The following is a 16,716-nucleotide window of genomic DNA, read 5'->3' as shown; positions in this document are numbered from 1 at the left end:
AGTTCAATATTTCTATGTTGGTGTTTTGTATGGTCCCCAATTAGAGGCAGCTGGTATTCGTTGCCTCTAATTCGGGATAATATTTAGGTAGCCATTTTTCCCACCTGTGTTTGTGGGATATTATTTGTGTTTGTGCTTGTTGCACCACTGATGTCACGGTTTTTGTTGTTGTTTTTTTGTTTGAAGTTTCACCGTAATAAAGATGTGGAACTCTACACACGCTGCGCCTTGGTCCCATCCTTATTACGACCGTGACAGTAGCGGAATGACTTTAGCTTCCTTTCAGGCCTGAGGGCACACACTCTCTAGTAGGCTTAAATTGAAGATGTGGCAAATAGGATGTAGTCTGCTATTATCCTCAGTAATTTTCCATCCAGATTGTCAGACCCCGGTGGCTTGTCATTGTTGATAGACTACAATACTTTTTTCACCTCTTAAACACTGACTTTAGGGAATTCAAAAGTACAATTCTTGTCATTCATAATTTTGGTCAGATATACTTGGATGTGTAGTGTCAACGTTTGTTGCTGGCATGTCATCCCTAAGTTTGCTTATCTTGCCAATGAAAAAGTAATTAAAGTAGTTGGCAATATCAGTGGGCTTTGTGATGAGCCATCTGATTCAATGAATGAATGAGCCAAGTTGGCTTTTTTCCTCCAAAATGTAATTTAAGGTGCCCCAAAGCTTTTTACTATCATTCTTTATATAATTGATATCTTTGTTTCATAGTATAGTTTTTTTTATTGTTATTTAGTTTAGTCACATGATTTCTTAATTTGCAGTACATTTGCCAATCAGTTGGGCTGCCAGACTTAATTGCCATACCTTTTGCCTCATCCCTCTCAACCATACAGTTTTTAAATTCCTCATCAATTCAAGGCCGATTTAACAGTTTTTACAGTAATTTTCTTAATGGGTGATTGTTTATTAGTAACTAGAATAAGTAGTTTCATAAATGCGTCAAGTGCAGCGTCTGGTTGCTCATTACACACCACAGACCAGCAAATATTCTTTACATCAACGTATGAATCACTACAAAACGTATTGTATGACCTCTTATACACTATATTAGGCCCAGCCTTTGGAACTTTGGTTTTCCTTGATATGGCTATTATATTGTGATCACTACATCCTATGGATTTGGATACTGCTTTAAAGCAAATATCGGCAGTATTAGTAAAGATGTAATTAATCCATGTTGATGTTTAATTCCTGTGCTGTTTGTAACTACCCTTGTAGGTTGACTGATGACCTGATCCAAGTTGCAGGCACTGGTTACAGTTTAACGTTTTTTCCTGAGTGGGCAGCTTGATGATAGCCAATCACCCAGAAAATATACCTCTCTGTTGATATCACATACATTATCAAGCATTTCACACATATTATCCAGATACTGACTGCACTTGGTGGTCTATAGCAGCTTCCCACCAGAATGGACTTTAGATGAGGCAGATGAACCTGCATCCATATTACTTCAACACTATTTAACATGAGATCGTCTCTAAGCTTTACAGGAATGTGGTTCTGAATATAGACTGCAACACTGCCTCCGTTGGCATTTCTGTCTTTTCGGTAGATGTTATAACCATGTATTGCTACCACTGTATCATCAAAGGTATTATCTAAGTGAGTTTCAGAGATATAGTGTCATATGTTACAAGAAAGTTTATGACTTCATGGACCTTGTTTCTTGGGCTATGTTAATATGGGCTATTTTTAGCACTTTTCTGGGTTGCTTGATTTTAATGCTTTACTGGGAAGCTTATCAGAGGTAGACTTACTCATGTTATTTACATAGGAGCTGATAGTGCAGGGTGAGCTGCATGAAGTGGTCTTCCTACTATTGCACACCGCCTCAGTTCTACCAGTGTAACTGGTTTATAGGCTCATGATTACTGCTTACAATAGCTGCAGGATAAACAGATGTATTCGGTGCAATTAGGGGTACATAAATTAACTTACTTACATTGTATTTGCCAACGCCCCTAAGATCATGTACATTTGATGCAACATTATGACTACTCATTGTCACAATGGTAGGGATTAACAGAGCTGGTCTTGGATCATTTACCAGTCATTGTTTCAACACAGCCTTGAAATGCGTGGACACAGTCCAGGAGCCAAGATGATTTGGATGGACTCCGTCATTCCTGTAGAGTATCTTCTGTTTCCAGAAGGTGCAAAAATAATATATCAATAAAAGTGACTCCAGCAGAGCTACAGTAGTCTTTTATCCAAATGTGTTATGCCAACAGTCTGCTGAATCTTTCACACGATGGTACTGGACCAGAAATGATTGGTCATTTTTTGGAGTCGTTTAATTAATCAGTTCTTTAAAATCTATTTTCAAATGTTCCGAGCTAGGCCTCCTGATGTTGTTTGATCCCACATGGACTACGACAGTATCAGCTCCCGGCATCTGTGGTAGAACAGTTAGAAGCAGCCTTATGATGTCCTGTACTCCTTATGAGCCTTATGATGTCCTGGTCTCCAAGGTTTTTGCCTTGGAGACCGAGATGTTTCTCACCATAGAGCTGCCTATGATGACAGCTGGTGATGCTGAATTGGCCGGTCTCTCAGGCAGCCTCACAGTCTGGTGAGGCTGGGAGCTCCGAAGATCTGAACCCGTGATAGAAGCCACCAGAGAGGGAGACAGAACCGAGGATGAAGACGCAGGTACCTCCGGATCCGATCTTGATTGGGAAGCCACCAAGGACGAAGGTGCCGGAACCTCTGGATCCAGGGCGGCAAAGCTGTTTCTGGTCTGTGTCAGTTCCGGGCTCAACATCTCCATGGAGACTCCCGTTTCCAGAGGACACCTTCTTCAACTTCCACGGCAAGTGACATACCTCCATGGCTGGTCGGTTGGGTCGAGATCAGCTCCGTTCTACAGGGAAGGGGGAAACGCCTTCGGGGATGGAACCCTGCCTAGCACCGGCCAGTCGGCTGTGTAGAGGCAACACGGCAGCGAAACTTCCACCAGACCAGAGTGGCGTCCGGCTACTGGAGTGGAAGAAAAATAAAAAGTAGGTGGGCGTGGGTTCCCCAGTAGCTTATGTAGGTTTGTTACTTGCTTGCTAAGAGTAGTCCTCCCTCCGCAAGCAAGCTCCTGCAACGCTGGAAACGTTCAATAGACCGTCGAGCCAGCTAGGCAAGCTGGGCTTTCGCGTCTCTCCCCCTAAACAGAATCTGGCAGGATCCCAGGACAGATAGCAGCGCTCACAGCAATTTAGCAAAACAGAGACGCAGGTTTCAAATTAAAACAAAAGTATATAAAAACACTGTCAGCTTTTAAACCGAGATCTTTAGTTCAGGTTTCGGCGTTCGACAGCGTTAAACAACAACAAACATACGTGGAGCTCTGGTGACTGTTATAGCTGTTATATGTAAGGCAGTTGCCACCGTGAAAGTAATTTGCCTGATTCTCATTACCTAGTCAATTGAGTTTAGGCAGAAATCTACATTTTGCCATTACATTTAAGAGGTTAATAGTCAGACCCACTAGGTCATTTATAACACATACATAAATGCTTAGTGATGTACATACAAATGTAGTAACACTTTTTATTACTAACATTATCACTAACCGCCAAAACAAATAAACATTAAAGGCATGTTAAACCATACATTTATTTTTATTTGTAAAAAATTTTTACAATACAAACACATGAAGTTTCAAAAGTCTATTTTATCTTTGTTGTTATGGGGTGTTGTGTGTAGATTTATGAGAGAGAAAATGATGTAATCAATTTTAGAATAAGGCTGTTGTCACGTTCGTTATAAGGATCGGACCAAGGCGCAGCGTGGTATGCGTACATTCTTATTTATTAAAGGATGAACACTGAACAAACAAACAAACTGTTTGGTTAATTTATTTTTATGGTAGTTAGTATTGTAGCGACCCGCACAGACAGCTGTGTGTTATGTGTTAGGCTAGTAGGTGGTTGTGTTGTACTGACCAGTACCCAGTGTTCGCGGGGTCCGACATGTCAATCAACCTGCTATCTGCCAATCACGGGAATGCGCCTGGAATGTTCTGATGCCGGGCATCCTGGCGGTTGGCGGAGTGGCGTGGAGCATTGGAAGTTAAGACCAGGTTTAGCCTTTGTTCTCTCTCTTTTTACGTCTGGGCTTCACAAGAGAAGGTCACGATTGGCTTGTGGGTTATCTGTCATTTATTTGGCGTGGGCTACGGCCAAACAGTAGCCTGTGTAAAGTTGGTTTAATAAACCGTCAATTCGCAAACTCAAACCTCTGTCTGGACAATTGTTCATTTATGATCTAGTCAGGTCATTACAGTATGATATTTCAATTTGACCCAAATGTTTGCTCTATTTTTGGGATCCGTATTATCCCCCGCACAGTAGGTGTCAGAAAGCACATTTTAATTGTTGTGAACGCCGTTATACCATAGAAGAAAAGAACGCCCACTACATAAAGTGCTCGAGTGCAATAACTAAATTCACGCTTGCAATCAATCTAAACAACACCGTTTTTTGAAACTTTGGCAAAGGTTAAAGTATACAAAATGCAGTCCACTCGGTTACATTTCTGTTTCCAAAGCGTAATTCAGTATGACATTAAATGTTTCGTCGATTAAACAAATTTACAAAATGTCGGTCAAAATCCATCTTCTCCCACTGCCGGCCAATGGGCTTCCTCTAATAACCACATTTGGTGTGAGTGGAACCGCCAACCGGATGCTTCACATTTACTCATCCGGTGAAATGTGTGGCTCATTGTTCTATCTGTGATTTTACTGTGGTGACCTCTTCTTCGTTGCTTATCTACTCTGATCCTCCGTTTTCCACCCCTACTTGCGATCAGAGATGCCGGGGTTGGATTCATCGCCTAGTGGGTGCAGTATTTCAACATAATATGAGACGTTAACATAGCTAGCTAACTAACAACAAGCTAACGGTTAGCTAATAGCTACGCGAGCAATGTAACGACGTTAAACACAGCCAAGCCTAAGGTTTCCCCGTTTATCTGTTGTCAAGTGCTAACCAGATAGTTAACGTTACTATTTTTGTAGTTGATATCAAGACTTTCCATAAGAAACAGTGTTAACTAACTTTGCGATGTGCATAAATAATCGAATTGAGATCCAACTAAAGAATAAATGCAAATAGGAAGACGCGCAATAGCTAGCTACGCTTTTTGTAGCTGATGTGAAGACTTGCATAGTTAACACTGTTTTCTAACTTATGTATGTGCGCACATAATTTAATTGCGATAATTCCAATGACTGTAGGTATATGTGAAGGATCTAACTAATGAATAAATGGGAAGATACCCAATAGCTAGGTATCGGTAGTTCGCTAACGTTACATACTCACTGACTTGGCTAAGTAGCTAATGGGCTAGCCATTTTTTTTAACTTACTAATCAACTTCTGTGGTTTTTAGGCGTTGACAAAACTGTGGAAAACATTGGAAGACTCCCTCCAGATTTATTGGCAGAAACAGTAAGGACATCCTGTAGCTGTCATTTCTCTTGGCATTCATTGAGAAAGATGAGACGCTTGAAATAGTACCACGTCTTTTTCAGCTGTACTGATTGGAGTGATAGGCCAATCCAGAGCCATATACACTGAGTATACCAAACCTTTTTTTAAACACCTTCCTGATATTGAGTTGCCCTCAGAACAGCCTCAATTATTCGGGTCATGGACTCCACCAGTTGTCAAAAGCGTTCCACAGGGATGCTGGCCTGTGTTGATACCAATGCTTCCCACAGTTGTCAATTTGGCTGGGAGTTCTTTGAGTGGTGGATCATTCTTGATACACACAGGCAACTGTTGCACATGAAAAACCCAGCAGCGTTGCAGTTTGTGACACAAACTGATGCAGCTGGAACCTACTATCATACCCTGTTCAAAGGAACTGACATTTTTTTTGTCTTGCCCATTCACCCTCTGAATGGCAAACATACATAATCCATGTCTCAAGGCTTAAAAATCCTTCTTTAACCTGTCTCCTCCCCTTCATCTACACTGATTTGAAGGGGAATTAATAAGTGGCATTAATACGGGATCATAGCTTTTACCTGGTCAGTCTGTCATGGAAAGTGCTGGTGTTCTTAATGTTTTGTATACTCAGTTAGGCCAGGTTTTAGAACGGCCACCATGTTAGTGCCCATTTAGAACTTAATTCTCGGAATGTTGGCGACGTAATAACACGAGAGCAACTCTGACAGGGTCATGGCTAGAAGGGATTCAGCTTTTGTCAAATTAACATCAAAAGTGTATATTTTCTTGTATTTTAGCTAAACCTTTTCCAAACCTTAACCTAACTCCCGACCTGCTACGAAAAGTCAAATCTGATGTAAATTTGACAAACTGGATCCCTTCTAAGAAATCACCCGCTGTAAACAAGCAAAACAGAGCAGTGAATTTAAGACGTTTTTATTGAATTAGCATTCAGGATAATGGGTATCCAAGTCTTTAATGTGTTGTAGTGTCACTGGAATTCTTCATAGGTTGAAAAACAACAGAAACAGAACAAAACGGAAAGATTAATTATCACTTAACGGCTATGGAGGAGGAATTGTCACCCTCAGAACGTTCAACTGCATTGGCATAACTCCTCTCATATATAGATATATATATATCTACAGTTGAAGTCGAAGTTTACATACATCTTAGCCAAATACATTTAAACTCAGTTTTTCACAATTCCTGACATTTAATCCTAGTAAAAATTCCCTGTCTTAGGTCAGTTAGGATCACCACTTTATTTTAAGAATGTGAAATGTCAGAATAATAGTAGAAAGAATGATTTATTTCAGCTTTTATTTCTTTCATCACATTCCCAGTAGGTCAGAAGTTTACATACACTCAATTAGTATTTGGTAGCATTGCCTTTAAATTGTTTAACTTGGGTCAAACGTTTCAGGTAGCCTTCCACAAGCTTCCCACAATAAGTTGGGTGAATTTTGGCCCATTCCTCCTGACAGAGCTGGTGTAACTGAGTCATGTTTGTAGGCCTCCTTGCTCGCACACGTTTTTTCAGTTCTGGCCACAGATTTTCCATAGGATTGAGGTCAGGGCTTTATGATGGCCACTCCAATACCTTGACTTTGTCTTTCAGCCATTTTGCCACAACTTTGGAAGTATGCTTGGGGTCATTGTCCATTTGGAAGACCCATTTGAGACCAAGCTTTAACATCCTGACTGATGTCTTGAGATGCTGCTTCAATATATCCACATCATTTTCCATCCTCATAAAGCCATCTATTTTGTGAAGTGCACCAGTCCCTCCTGCAGCAAAGCACCCCCACAACATGATGCTGCCACCCCCGTGCTTCACGTTTGGGATGGTGTTCTTCGGCTTGCAAGCTTCCCCCATTGCTGAGCCTCCAAACATGACGATGGCCATTATGGCCAAACAGTTCCATTTTTGTTTCATCAGACCAGAGGACATTTCTCCAAAAAGTACGATGTTTGTCCCCATGTGCAGTTGCAAACCGTAATCTGTCTTTTTTATGGCGGTTTTGGAGCAGTGGCTTCTTCCTTGCTGAGTAGGCAAGTATAAACACCTTGGGACCACGCAGCCGCCATGCTGCTCAGGAAGGAGACGCGTTCTGTCTCCAAGCTGTCTCTTATACACATCTAGATGTGTATAACCACCATAAAAAAGACAGACTACGGTTTGCAACTGCACATGGGGACAAAGATCGTACTTTTTGGAGAAATGTCCTCTGGTCTGATGAAACAAAAATAGAACTGTTTGGCCATAATGACCATCGTTATGTTTGGAGGAAAAAGGGGGATGCTTGCAAGCCGAAGAACACCATCCCAACCGTGAAGCACGGGGGTGGCAGCATCATGTTGTGGGGGTGCTTTGCTGCAGGAGGGACTGGTGCTCTTCACAAAATAGATGGCCTCATGAGGAAGAAGAATTATGTGGATATATTGAAGCAACATCTCAAGACATCAGTGAGGACGCTTGGTTGCAAATGGGTCTTCCAAATGGACAATGACCCCAAGCATACTTCCAAAGTTGTGGCAAAATGGCTTAAAGACAACAATGTCAAGGTATTGGAGTGGCCATCACAGAGCCCTGACCTCAATCCTATAGAAAATGTATAGGTAGAACTGAAAAAGCGTGTGCGAGCAAGGAGGCCTACAAACCTGACTCAGCTGTCAGGAGGAATGGGCCAAAATTCACCCAACTTATTGTGGGAAGGCTTTTTGAAATGTTTGACCCATGTTAAACAATGTAAAGGCAATGCTACCAAATACTAATTGAGTGTATGTAAACTTCTGACACACTGGGAATGTGATGAAAGAAATTAAAGCTAAAATAAATAATTCTCTCTATTCTGACATTTCACATTCTTAAAATAATGTGGTGATCCTAACTGACCTAAGACAGGGAATTTTTACTAGGATTAAAGGTCAGAAAATGTGGAAAACTGAGTTGAAATGTTTTTGGCTAAGGTGTATGTAAACTTCCGACTTCAACTGTGTGTGTGTATATATATCTCACATACGCTACAGTTCAAAAATTTGGGGTCACTGCATTGTTCTGTTGGAAATTTAACACATTCCAAGCCACGTGATTTATATCTGAATAGGCTACGTGAGGATACTGACCATGTGAGCTCCAAGCCCTTTCTAAACTCATGTCTTTGCATGTCCTGCCAAAATTGGTCATCGCCTCCCTTGTTTTTGAAAGAAAATAACATTTTTTTTTGTTTTCCGTTTTAAAATAACATCAAATGGATCAGAAATAGTGTTGACATTGTTAATATTGTAAATGACTATTGTAGCTGGAAACGGCAGATTTTTTATAGAATATCTACATATGCGTACAGGGGCCCATTATCAGCAACCATCTCTCCTGTGTTCCAATGGCACATTGTTAGCTAATCCAAGTTTATCATTTTAAAAGGCTCGTTGATCGTTAGGAAATCCCTTTGCAATTATGAAAACGGTTGTTCTGATTTTTAAAATCAATTAAACTGGCCTTCTTTAGACTAGTTGAGTATCTGGATCATCAGCATTTGTGGGTTCGATTACAGGCTCAAAATGGCCAGTAACTAAGAGCTTTGTTCTTGTTCTGAGAAATTAAGGCTATTCCATGCGAGAAACTGAAGATCTCATACAACGCTGTGTACTACTCCCTATATAGAACAGCGCAAACTGGCCCTCACCAGAATTGACCCAGGAGGCCCCGGTGCACAACTGAGCAAGAGGACAAGTACATTATACTGTCTCGTTTGTGAAACGGATGCCTCACAAGTTCTCAACTGGCAGCTTCATTAAATAGTACCCACAAAACACCAGTCTCCGTCAACTCCGGGATGCTGGCCTAGGCAGTTGCAAAGAAAAAGACATCTGACTGGCCAATAAAAAGAAGATTAAAATGGGCAAAAGAACAGACACTGGACAGAGGAACTCTGCCTAGAAGGCCAGCGTCCCGGAGTCGCCTCTTCACTGTTGACGTTGAGACTGGTATTTTGCGGGTACTATTTAATGAAGCTGCCAGTTGAGGACACTGTATTTCTGATCAATTTGATGTTATTTTAATGGACAAAAAAAATAGCTTTTCTTTCAGAAACCAGGACATTTTCTAAGTGACCCCAAACTTATGAACGGTAGTGTACATACATACGGTACCAGTCAAATGTTTGGACACCTAACATATATGGAATCGTGTAGTAACCAAGCAATTTTAAACAAATTGAAAATATATTTGAGGTTCTTCAAAGTAGCAACCCTGCGCCTTGATGACAGCTTTGCACACTCTTGACATTCTCTCAACCAGCTTCACCTGGAATGCTTTTCCAACAGTCTTGAAGGAGTTCCCACATGCTGAGCACTTGTTGGCTGCTTTTTCTTTACTCTGCGGTCTGACTCATCCCAAACCATCGCAATTTGGTTGAGGTTGGTGGATTGTGGAGGCCAGGTGATCTGATGCAGCTCTCCATCACTCTCCTACTTGGTAATATAACCCTTACACAGCCTAGAGTCCCGCTAAGCCCAAACCAGATAAGATGGCGTATCGCTGGGGTGGCCAGGCTGGTTAAGTGGCCCTTGAATTCTAAATAAATCAGTGTTACCAGCAAAGCACCCCCACACCATAACACCACCTCTTCCATGCTTTACAGTGGCAACCACACATGCAGAGATCATCTGTTCACCCACACCGCGTCTCACAAAGACACTGCGGTTGGAACCAAATATCTCCAATTTGGACTCTAGAACAAAGGACACATTTCCACTGGTCTAATGTCTATTGCTCGTGTTTCTTGGCCCAAGCAAGTCTTATCAGTGTCCTTCAGTAGTGATGTCTTTGCAGCATTTTGACCATGAAGGCCTGACTCACACAGTCTCCTCTGAACAGTTGATGTTGAGATGTCTGTTACTTTAACTCTGAAGCATTTATTTGGGCTGCAATGAACTTATACTCTGCAGCATAGTTAACTCTGGGTCTTCCATTCCTGTGGTGGTCCTCATGAGAGCCAGTTTCATCATAGCGCTTGATGGTTTTTGCAACTGCACTTGAAGAAACTTTCAAAGTTCTTGACATTTTCCATATTGACTGACCTTCATGTCTTTAAGTAATGATGTACTGTCATTTCTCTTTGCTTATTTGAGCTGTTCTTGCCTTAATATGGAGATTGGTCTTTAACCAAATAGGGCTATCTTCTGTATACCACTGCAACCTTGTCACAACACAACTGATTGTCTGAAATGCATTAAGGAAAGGAAATTCTACAACATAACTTTTAAGAAGGTACACCTGTTAATTGAAACGCATTCCAGATGACTACCTCATGAAGCTGGTTGAGAGAATGCCAAGAGTGTGCAAAGTTGTCATCAAGGCAAAGGGTGGCAACTTGAAGAATCTGAAATATAAATAATAATATATAAATATCACTTTATTTTTTTGGTTACTATTTTCACTTGTCCGGGACAAGAGGACAAGCCCTGGCATTCATTCATCAATTCATGTGTGCCTTTATTTATCTATTTATATGTGCATGCATTTATTTCAAATGATGACAGGTTTGGTCCATACATCTATACTGGCACCAGCTACACTTGTTCAGCTGCGTCACCATTGACAGAAACAAATAAAAAATATTTGGACCAAATATCCCAATTGGTCGGTAGACCGTAGTCCTATGTATTAGAGTGCATAGATACAGCGACCGACCAGTCAGATGTATTGAAATGCAATACTTTTGTATTAGAGAGTGCATCGATGCAGCAGTCATCAGTCACCATTTCAGGAGCTGTTATTGAGGATGTGGTTCTGATAATCTCTTAATGCAGTGTCAGCAGATTCTGAGTCATCTCCAAGGACAGGTCAGGGGAGTGGATTCCGCTGAAATCTCTGATGTAAGTCAACACATTGCCACTGTCCTTTCTCTCCCTAAAATGAACCATATTTACATGATCTGATTTTGTAACACGTTTTCTACCTTTTTCTGTACAGAAGTTTCAAAGAGCTGGGATCCGACTTGACCAAGAGGCTCTACAGGAGGTTGTCCAATTTCTCTTCTTAACGTTCAGGTATTGTAGCTGTTTGTGATCTGCAACCAACTTCTACACTCATCGGCAAGTTGCCCAAAAAATACTATATCCGGCGTTCAGCACATTGATTTTGTTTGCTCCCCTTTTGGGATAGGTCAGGAACCAGTGGTGGGTAGTGGCTTCAGGGCCATGGCTATGATTTGTTACTAAAGTAATTGGTTTTATTTATTTGGAGAGTCATAAGGATATTCCATGGTGGGTGAGTTGTGGGTTTAAATGCATTTGGAAAGTATAGAGACCCCTTTTACACATTTTTGTTACTTTACAGCTATATTTTAAAATTGATGAGGAAATGTAATTTTTAATCTGTCGACACACAATTTCCCATAATGACAAAGCGGGAACAGGTTTTCATCATTCTTTTGCAAATGTATTTAATAATAATAAAATAAACATTTGCATAAGTATTCAGACCCTTTGCTATGAGACTCGAAATTGAGATCCGGTGCATCCTGTTTCTATTGATCATCCTTGAGATGTTTCTACAACTTGATTGGAGTCCAGCTGTGGTAAATTCAATTGATTGGACATGATTTGGAAATGCACACACCTGTCTATATAAGGGCCCATGGTTGACAGGGCATGTCAGAGCAAAAACCAAGCCATGTGGTCGAAGGAATTGTCTGTAGAGCTCCGAGACAGGATTGTGTCGAGGCACAGATCTGGGAAAGGGTACCAAACGATTACTGCAGCATTTAAGGTCCCTCAAGAACCCAGTGGTCTCCATCATTCTTAAATGGAATAGGTTTGGAACCACCAAGACTCTTCCTAGAGCGGGCCTCCCAGCCAAACTGAGCAATCGGGGTAGAAGGGCCTTGGTCAGGGAGGTGACCTAGAACCCTATGGTCACTCTGACAGAACTCCAGAGTTCCTCTGTGGAGATGGGAGAACCTTCCAGAAGGACAACCATCTCGCGCTCCACCAATCAGGCCTTTATGGTAGAGTGGCCAGACGGAAGCCACTCCTCAGTAAAAGGCACATGACAGCCCGCTTTAGTTCTGGTCTGATGAAACCAAGATTGAACTCTTTGGCCTGAATGCCAAGTGTCACGTCTGGAGTAAACCTGGCACCATCCGTACGGTGATGCATGGTGGTGTGAGCATCATGCTGTGGGGATGTTTTTCAGGGACTGGGAGATTAGTCAGGATCAAGGGAAAGCTGAACGTAGCAAAGTACAGAGATCCTTGATGAAAACCTGCTCCAGAGAGCTCAGGACTTCATACTGGGGCGAACGTTCACCTTCCAACAGGACAATGACCCTAAGCACACAGCCAAGACAATGCAGGAGTGGCTTCGGGACAAGTCTCCAAATGTCCTTGTGGCCCAGCCAAAGCCCGGACTTGGAACATCTCTGGAGAGACTTGAAAATAGCTGTGCAGCGACGCTCCCCATCCAACCTGACAGAGCTTGAGAAGAATGGGAGAAGCTCCCCAAATACAGGTATGCCAAGCTTGTAGTCATACCCAAGAAGACTGAAGGTTATAATCGCTGCCAAAGGTCCTTCAACAAAGTACTGAAAGGTTCTGAATATTTTATGTGATGTTTCAGTTAAGTTTTTCTAAATGTGCAAAAATTTCTATAAACCAGTTTTTACTTTGTCATTATGGGGTATCGTGTGTAGATTTCTGAGAATTTCAGAATGAGGCTGTAACGTAACAAAATGTGGAAAAGGGGAAGGGGTCCAAATTCATTGTGTATGTTGACCGGGTCCAGACGTCTGTGTTAAATTAACACATTTGTTCTATTTTGAACAGGTCGACTGAAAAGAACAACCTCTCTGCTGATGTACTGGTTGCTAGGCTGGGAGAGGGCAGCAGTAAGTGGTCCAAAGCTGCCCTTCAGGTGCTCCACCGGCTATGGAGTGACCAGGGTACCCTAGTCAACACGCACCAAGAGTCCCAAGCCATGCTTAGCATCGGACAGGTAGGCCTACACCCGGCTACTGGAGCCCACCAAAACAATGGATTCTTCTCTTGCCTAATTCCAGGTCAACTCCTTGCTCCTTAGCCTGGTCCCATATCTATCTTTGCTGTATAGCCAAGTCCTATGGACCACCAGGCTAGCTCCTACGCCATAGGTACTTGCGTATATTTGATATGGTTTCGAAATTATAGAGGGCAAGGTATAGCAAGGAAGTATGCAGCCCTTGAAGTGGCCAGAAGTTTAGGAATTGGGTATTGGATTCTCCTAATTAAGGATGGGGAATTTTACCCACAAAGGGCAAGTGTGAGTGCAGGCTTTTGCCCCAGACAAAGCTACAGTATAATACACCTAATTCAGCTTATCAACCAATCATAGTCTTCCACAACATGACTGAAGCCACTTTCCAGAGCGTCTGCAAAGCAGTCACACTGCACAAATTGATCAATGATTGAATGCCGTCTTATCTACAGTGTCCTTATTTAAAAGTTGCATCGTACCATTGTTGCCATTTAATGCTAGTTTGACCTCCAGCAGGATTTTTTGTTGGCGTCTTATCAAGCTTGTTGGCGCTTGCTTACTTTTCCACATAATCCGACAGCGGTCCATGCCTGCCAAACGTTTTGATTGCTATACCCTATCCGAAAGAGCATTTTCCCAAGGTTTTTAATGAACCTTGTTTTGCCAAACAACACAATGTTTTACAGATGGTCTCCCTTACAAAATGTTTTCCTAGAATAACCATAGCGCCATGCCCACTGATGATAGTTCCCAAATCGATATTTGCTAATGATCATTTTATTGGATTCTGTTATATTCCGTCATTCATTGTTGTAAAGGTCTGGAGAATGTAAGCATGTGATGTCTGCTAAATTAACAAAACATGCTGTTCTGTTATTTTGAGATAAATTGTCTTAGTACCATGTTTTTTCATGAACTCAACACAATCTTAATAGATTTATTTGTGATTGTGTCTATTACATTGATTTATTAGACTGGCGGTTATTGGTAGGCTACTCGATTCCCGGCTATTCTACTGTTAAAATGCACATGGTGCAGCAGACCATGGCGCTTTGAGGAAGAAATGCTAAAAGTTTGTCCTATGATATTTATCTCAATGTAAGGCCACTGCTGGAGTGTAAAATACACATTATTTACAGAAGTCAGGGACAGATGGGTTCAAGGTTTTTATTGAAATGACATGGGCCTATAGCAGTCCTGTTTACTGTAGGTGTTAAAAAATATATATGTATTTATAAATAACTAGGCAAGTCAGTTAAGAACAAACTCTTATTTACAATGACGGCCTACACCGGCCAAATCCGGACGACGCTGGGCCAATTTCGCACTGCCCTACGGGACTCCAAATCACGGCCGGTTTTGATACAGCCTGGATTCGAACCAGGTTGTATGTAGTGAGATGCAGTTCCTTAGATCGCTGCGCCACTCGGGAACCCTAACTTACTTATTGGCATAAAGGCCTACTTAAATATACAGTATATCAATCAATATTTTGTTAAGTCATCACACAGCATACAAGTCATCCATGTCTTTAAATACAGTCAAGTACTTTAGTTATACTACTTACTGAGTGAGGTGATACTTTTTTGTACTTTTTCCCGTACTGGTCCCTCTGTGGGAATCGAACCCACAATCCATACTTTTTAAATATACTGTAAGTGCTTTGCCATCTGTAGTTGCAAGTGAGCTGTTGATTTAACCCCTGGTGTGCCTGTCTAGCTGGTGGACATGCAGTGGAAGCTGGGCATGGCGGTGAGCTCGGACACCTGTCGCTCTCTCAACTCCCCCCACGTCTCCCTCCTGTTGAAGATCGCAGACACCTCTGGACAGATCTCCCAACGGTCCTTTGAAATGACCATTGCACAATTCCAGGTCAGTTTATTCTTCATCTTAAAGCAATGGATGAGTGATGTTTGAGATGATTGAAGGTTTTGCTTATATGGTGCTAGTGTACAACCGTCCTTTACTCTATGTAAAATACCTTACGCAGTTTACCCCAACACTTTAGGATCCTGCTCTGTTGGTAACCCGGCCTGTTGTGTGAGAGTGAGAGGGAAACATTGCATCAGAAAAACAATTCTGAACAAATTCTGATCTATTCTATTTACTGACAGACTTTTCCTACTCTTTGCAGAACTTCTACAGGCAATTCAAGGAGATGGCAGCTGTTTTGGAAACAGTATGACGTTCTGTGGCCCAGAAACCCCTGCTTGATGAGAATGCCATGCTCTTATTTACATTATTGGTAATGTTTACGCTCAATAGTATTTTGTGTCCACGAATGCTGAATTCCAGTGGTGTAAAAATACTTTAAGGTATCTGTACTTTACTATTTATATTTTTACTTCCCTACGTTCCCAAAGAAAATTATGTACTTTTTACCCTATACATTTTTCCTAACACCCAAAAGTACTCGTTACATTTTGAATGCTTAGCAGGACAGAACATGGTCTAATTCGCACACTTATTAAGAGAACATCCCTAGTCATCCTTACTGCCTCTGATCTGACAGACTCGCTAAACACAAATGCTTTGTTTGTAAAAAAATAAAAAATAAAATAAATGGGGAAAAAATGGAGTAAAACCTGCCTCAGTTTACTGAATACCTTTCCCTGGGATCGAGTTTTATTTTTCAGTGCGACAATACACCAAAATGGCTTTCCAAGAGATTGCGTGTTCCTTAGTGGTCCAGTCTTAAGTCAATCAATGAACCCCAACAAAATTTACTGAGCTTGAGCAATTTTGACAAAACAATGGATATACAGGTTATTGGGCCACCACGAGCCAGAACAGCTTCAATGCACCTTTGCATAGATTCTGCAAGTGTCTGGAACTCTATTGCAGGGATGAGACATCCATTAGTTTTGTTGGTAGTGGTGGAAAAGGTGTTCAATTGGTTGAGATGTTGTGACTGAGAAGACTGGCATATGATTTACATAGTTTTCATGCTCATCAAACCATCACTCAACTCTGAGGTGTAAATGTTTTAATTTAGGTATAAAATAAAATACACATTTCACTTTGAACATGTGGAGCAGGTTGTGTAGATTAGTAGGGGGGAAACATTTTTAAAATATTTTTGAAAACTGTGAAAGGGCTGTGTAGTATTGTTAAGAACGGGTTTGGGAGTGTAGTCTGGCTGATTCTTAACTCAAAGTCCTCCTGACTTCAGAGTCTGGGGAGGCTGTTTGATGTCGGCACGATGCAACAAATGAAGGTGGCTGTGC

At 41.5% G+C, this 16,716-nt stretch overlaps 1 protein-coding gene across 3 annotated transcripts; it reads left to right on the top strand.

The window, feature by feature from the left end:
• Positions 1-4,727: 4,727 nt before the first annotated feature.
• On the top strand, positions 4,728-16,092 carry commd6 (COMM domain containing 6). 3 transcript variants are annotated; one of them, XM_023981703.2, is made up of 7 exons: positions 4,728-4,854; positions 5,409-5,467; positions 11,288-11,353; positions 11,451-11,527; positions 13,303-13,471; positions 15,209-15,361; positions 15,624-16,092. In XM_023981703.2, exons 1-7 carry the CDS (start codon positions 4,830-4,832, stop codon positions 15,672-15,674), a joined length of 600 nt encoding a protein of 199 aa, XP_023837471.1. In that variant the 5' UTR covers positions 4,728-4,829; the 3' UTR covers positions 15,675-16,092. The 3 variants fall into 3 exon arrangements, with proteins under 3 accessions (XP_023837471.1, XP_070293675.1, XP_070293674.1); XM_070437574.1 differs by having other exon boundaries at positions 4,777-4,858; XM_070437573.1 differs by lacking the exon at positions 4,728-4,854 and having other exon boundaries at positions 5,414-5,467; positions 11,206-11,353.
• Positions 16,093-16,716: the final 624 nt, after the last annotated feature.

The sequence above is a fragment of the Salvelinus sp. IW2-2015 genome, linkage group LG36 (assembly GCF_002910315.2).
Source record: "Salvelinus sp. IW2-2015 linkage group LG36, ASM291031v2, whole genome shotgun sequence".
Lineage (NCBI taxonomy): Eukaryota > Metazoa > Chordata > Actinopteri > Salmoniformes > Salmonidae > Salvelinus > Salvelinus sp. IW2-2015.
Note: the sequence above shows the minus strand (reverse complement) of the source record. Positions and strands in the feature narration are given on the sequence as shown.

Bases quoted from the DNA above. Each gene is read 5' to 3' on its own strand.
- commd6 (XM_023981703.2), top strand. From the start codon at position 4,830: ATGCCGGGGTTGGATTCATCGCCTA. The intron at 11,354-11,450 runs GTAAGTCAACAC...TTTTCTGTACAG, and splicing joins ATTCCGCTGAAATCTCTGAT to AAGTTTCAAAGAGCTGGGAT. The intron at 13,472-15,208 runs GTAGGCCTACAC...GTGCCTGTCTAG, and splicing joins CCATGCTTAGCATCGGACAG to CTGGTGGACATGCAGTGGAA.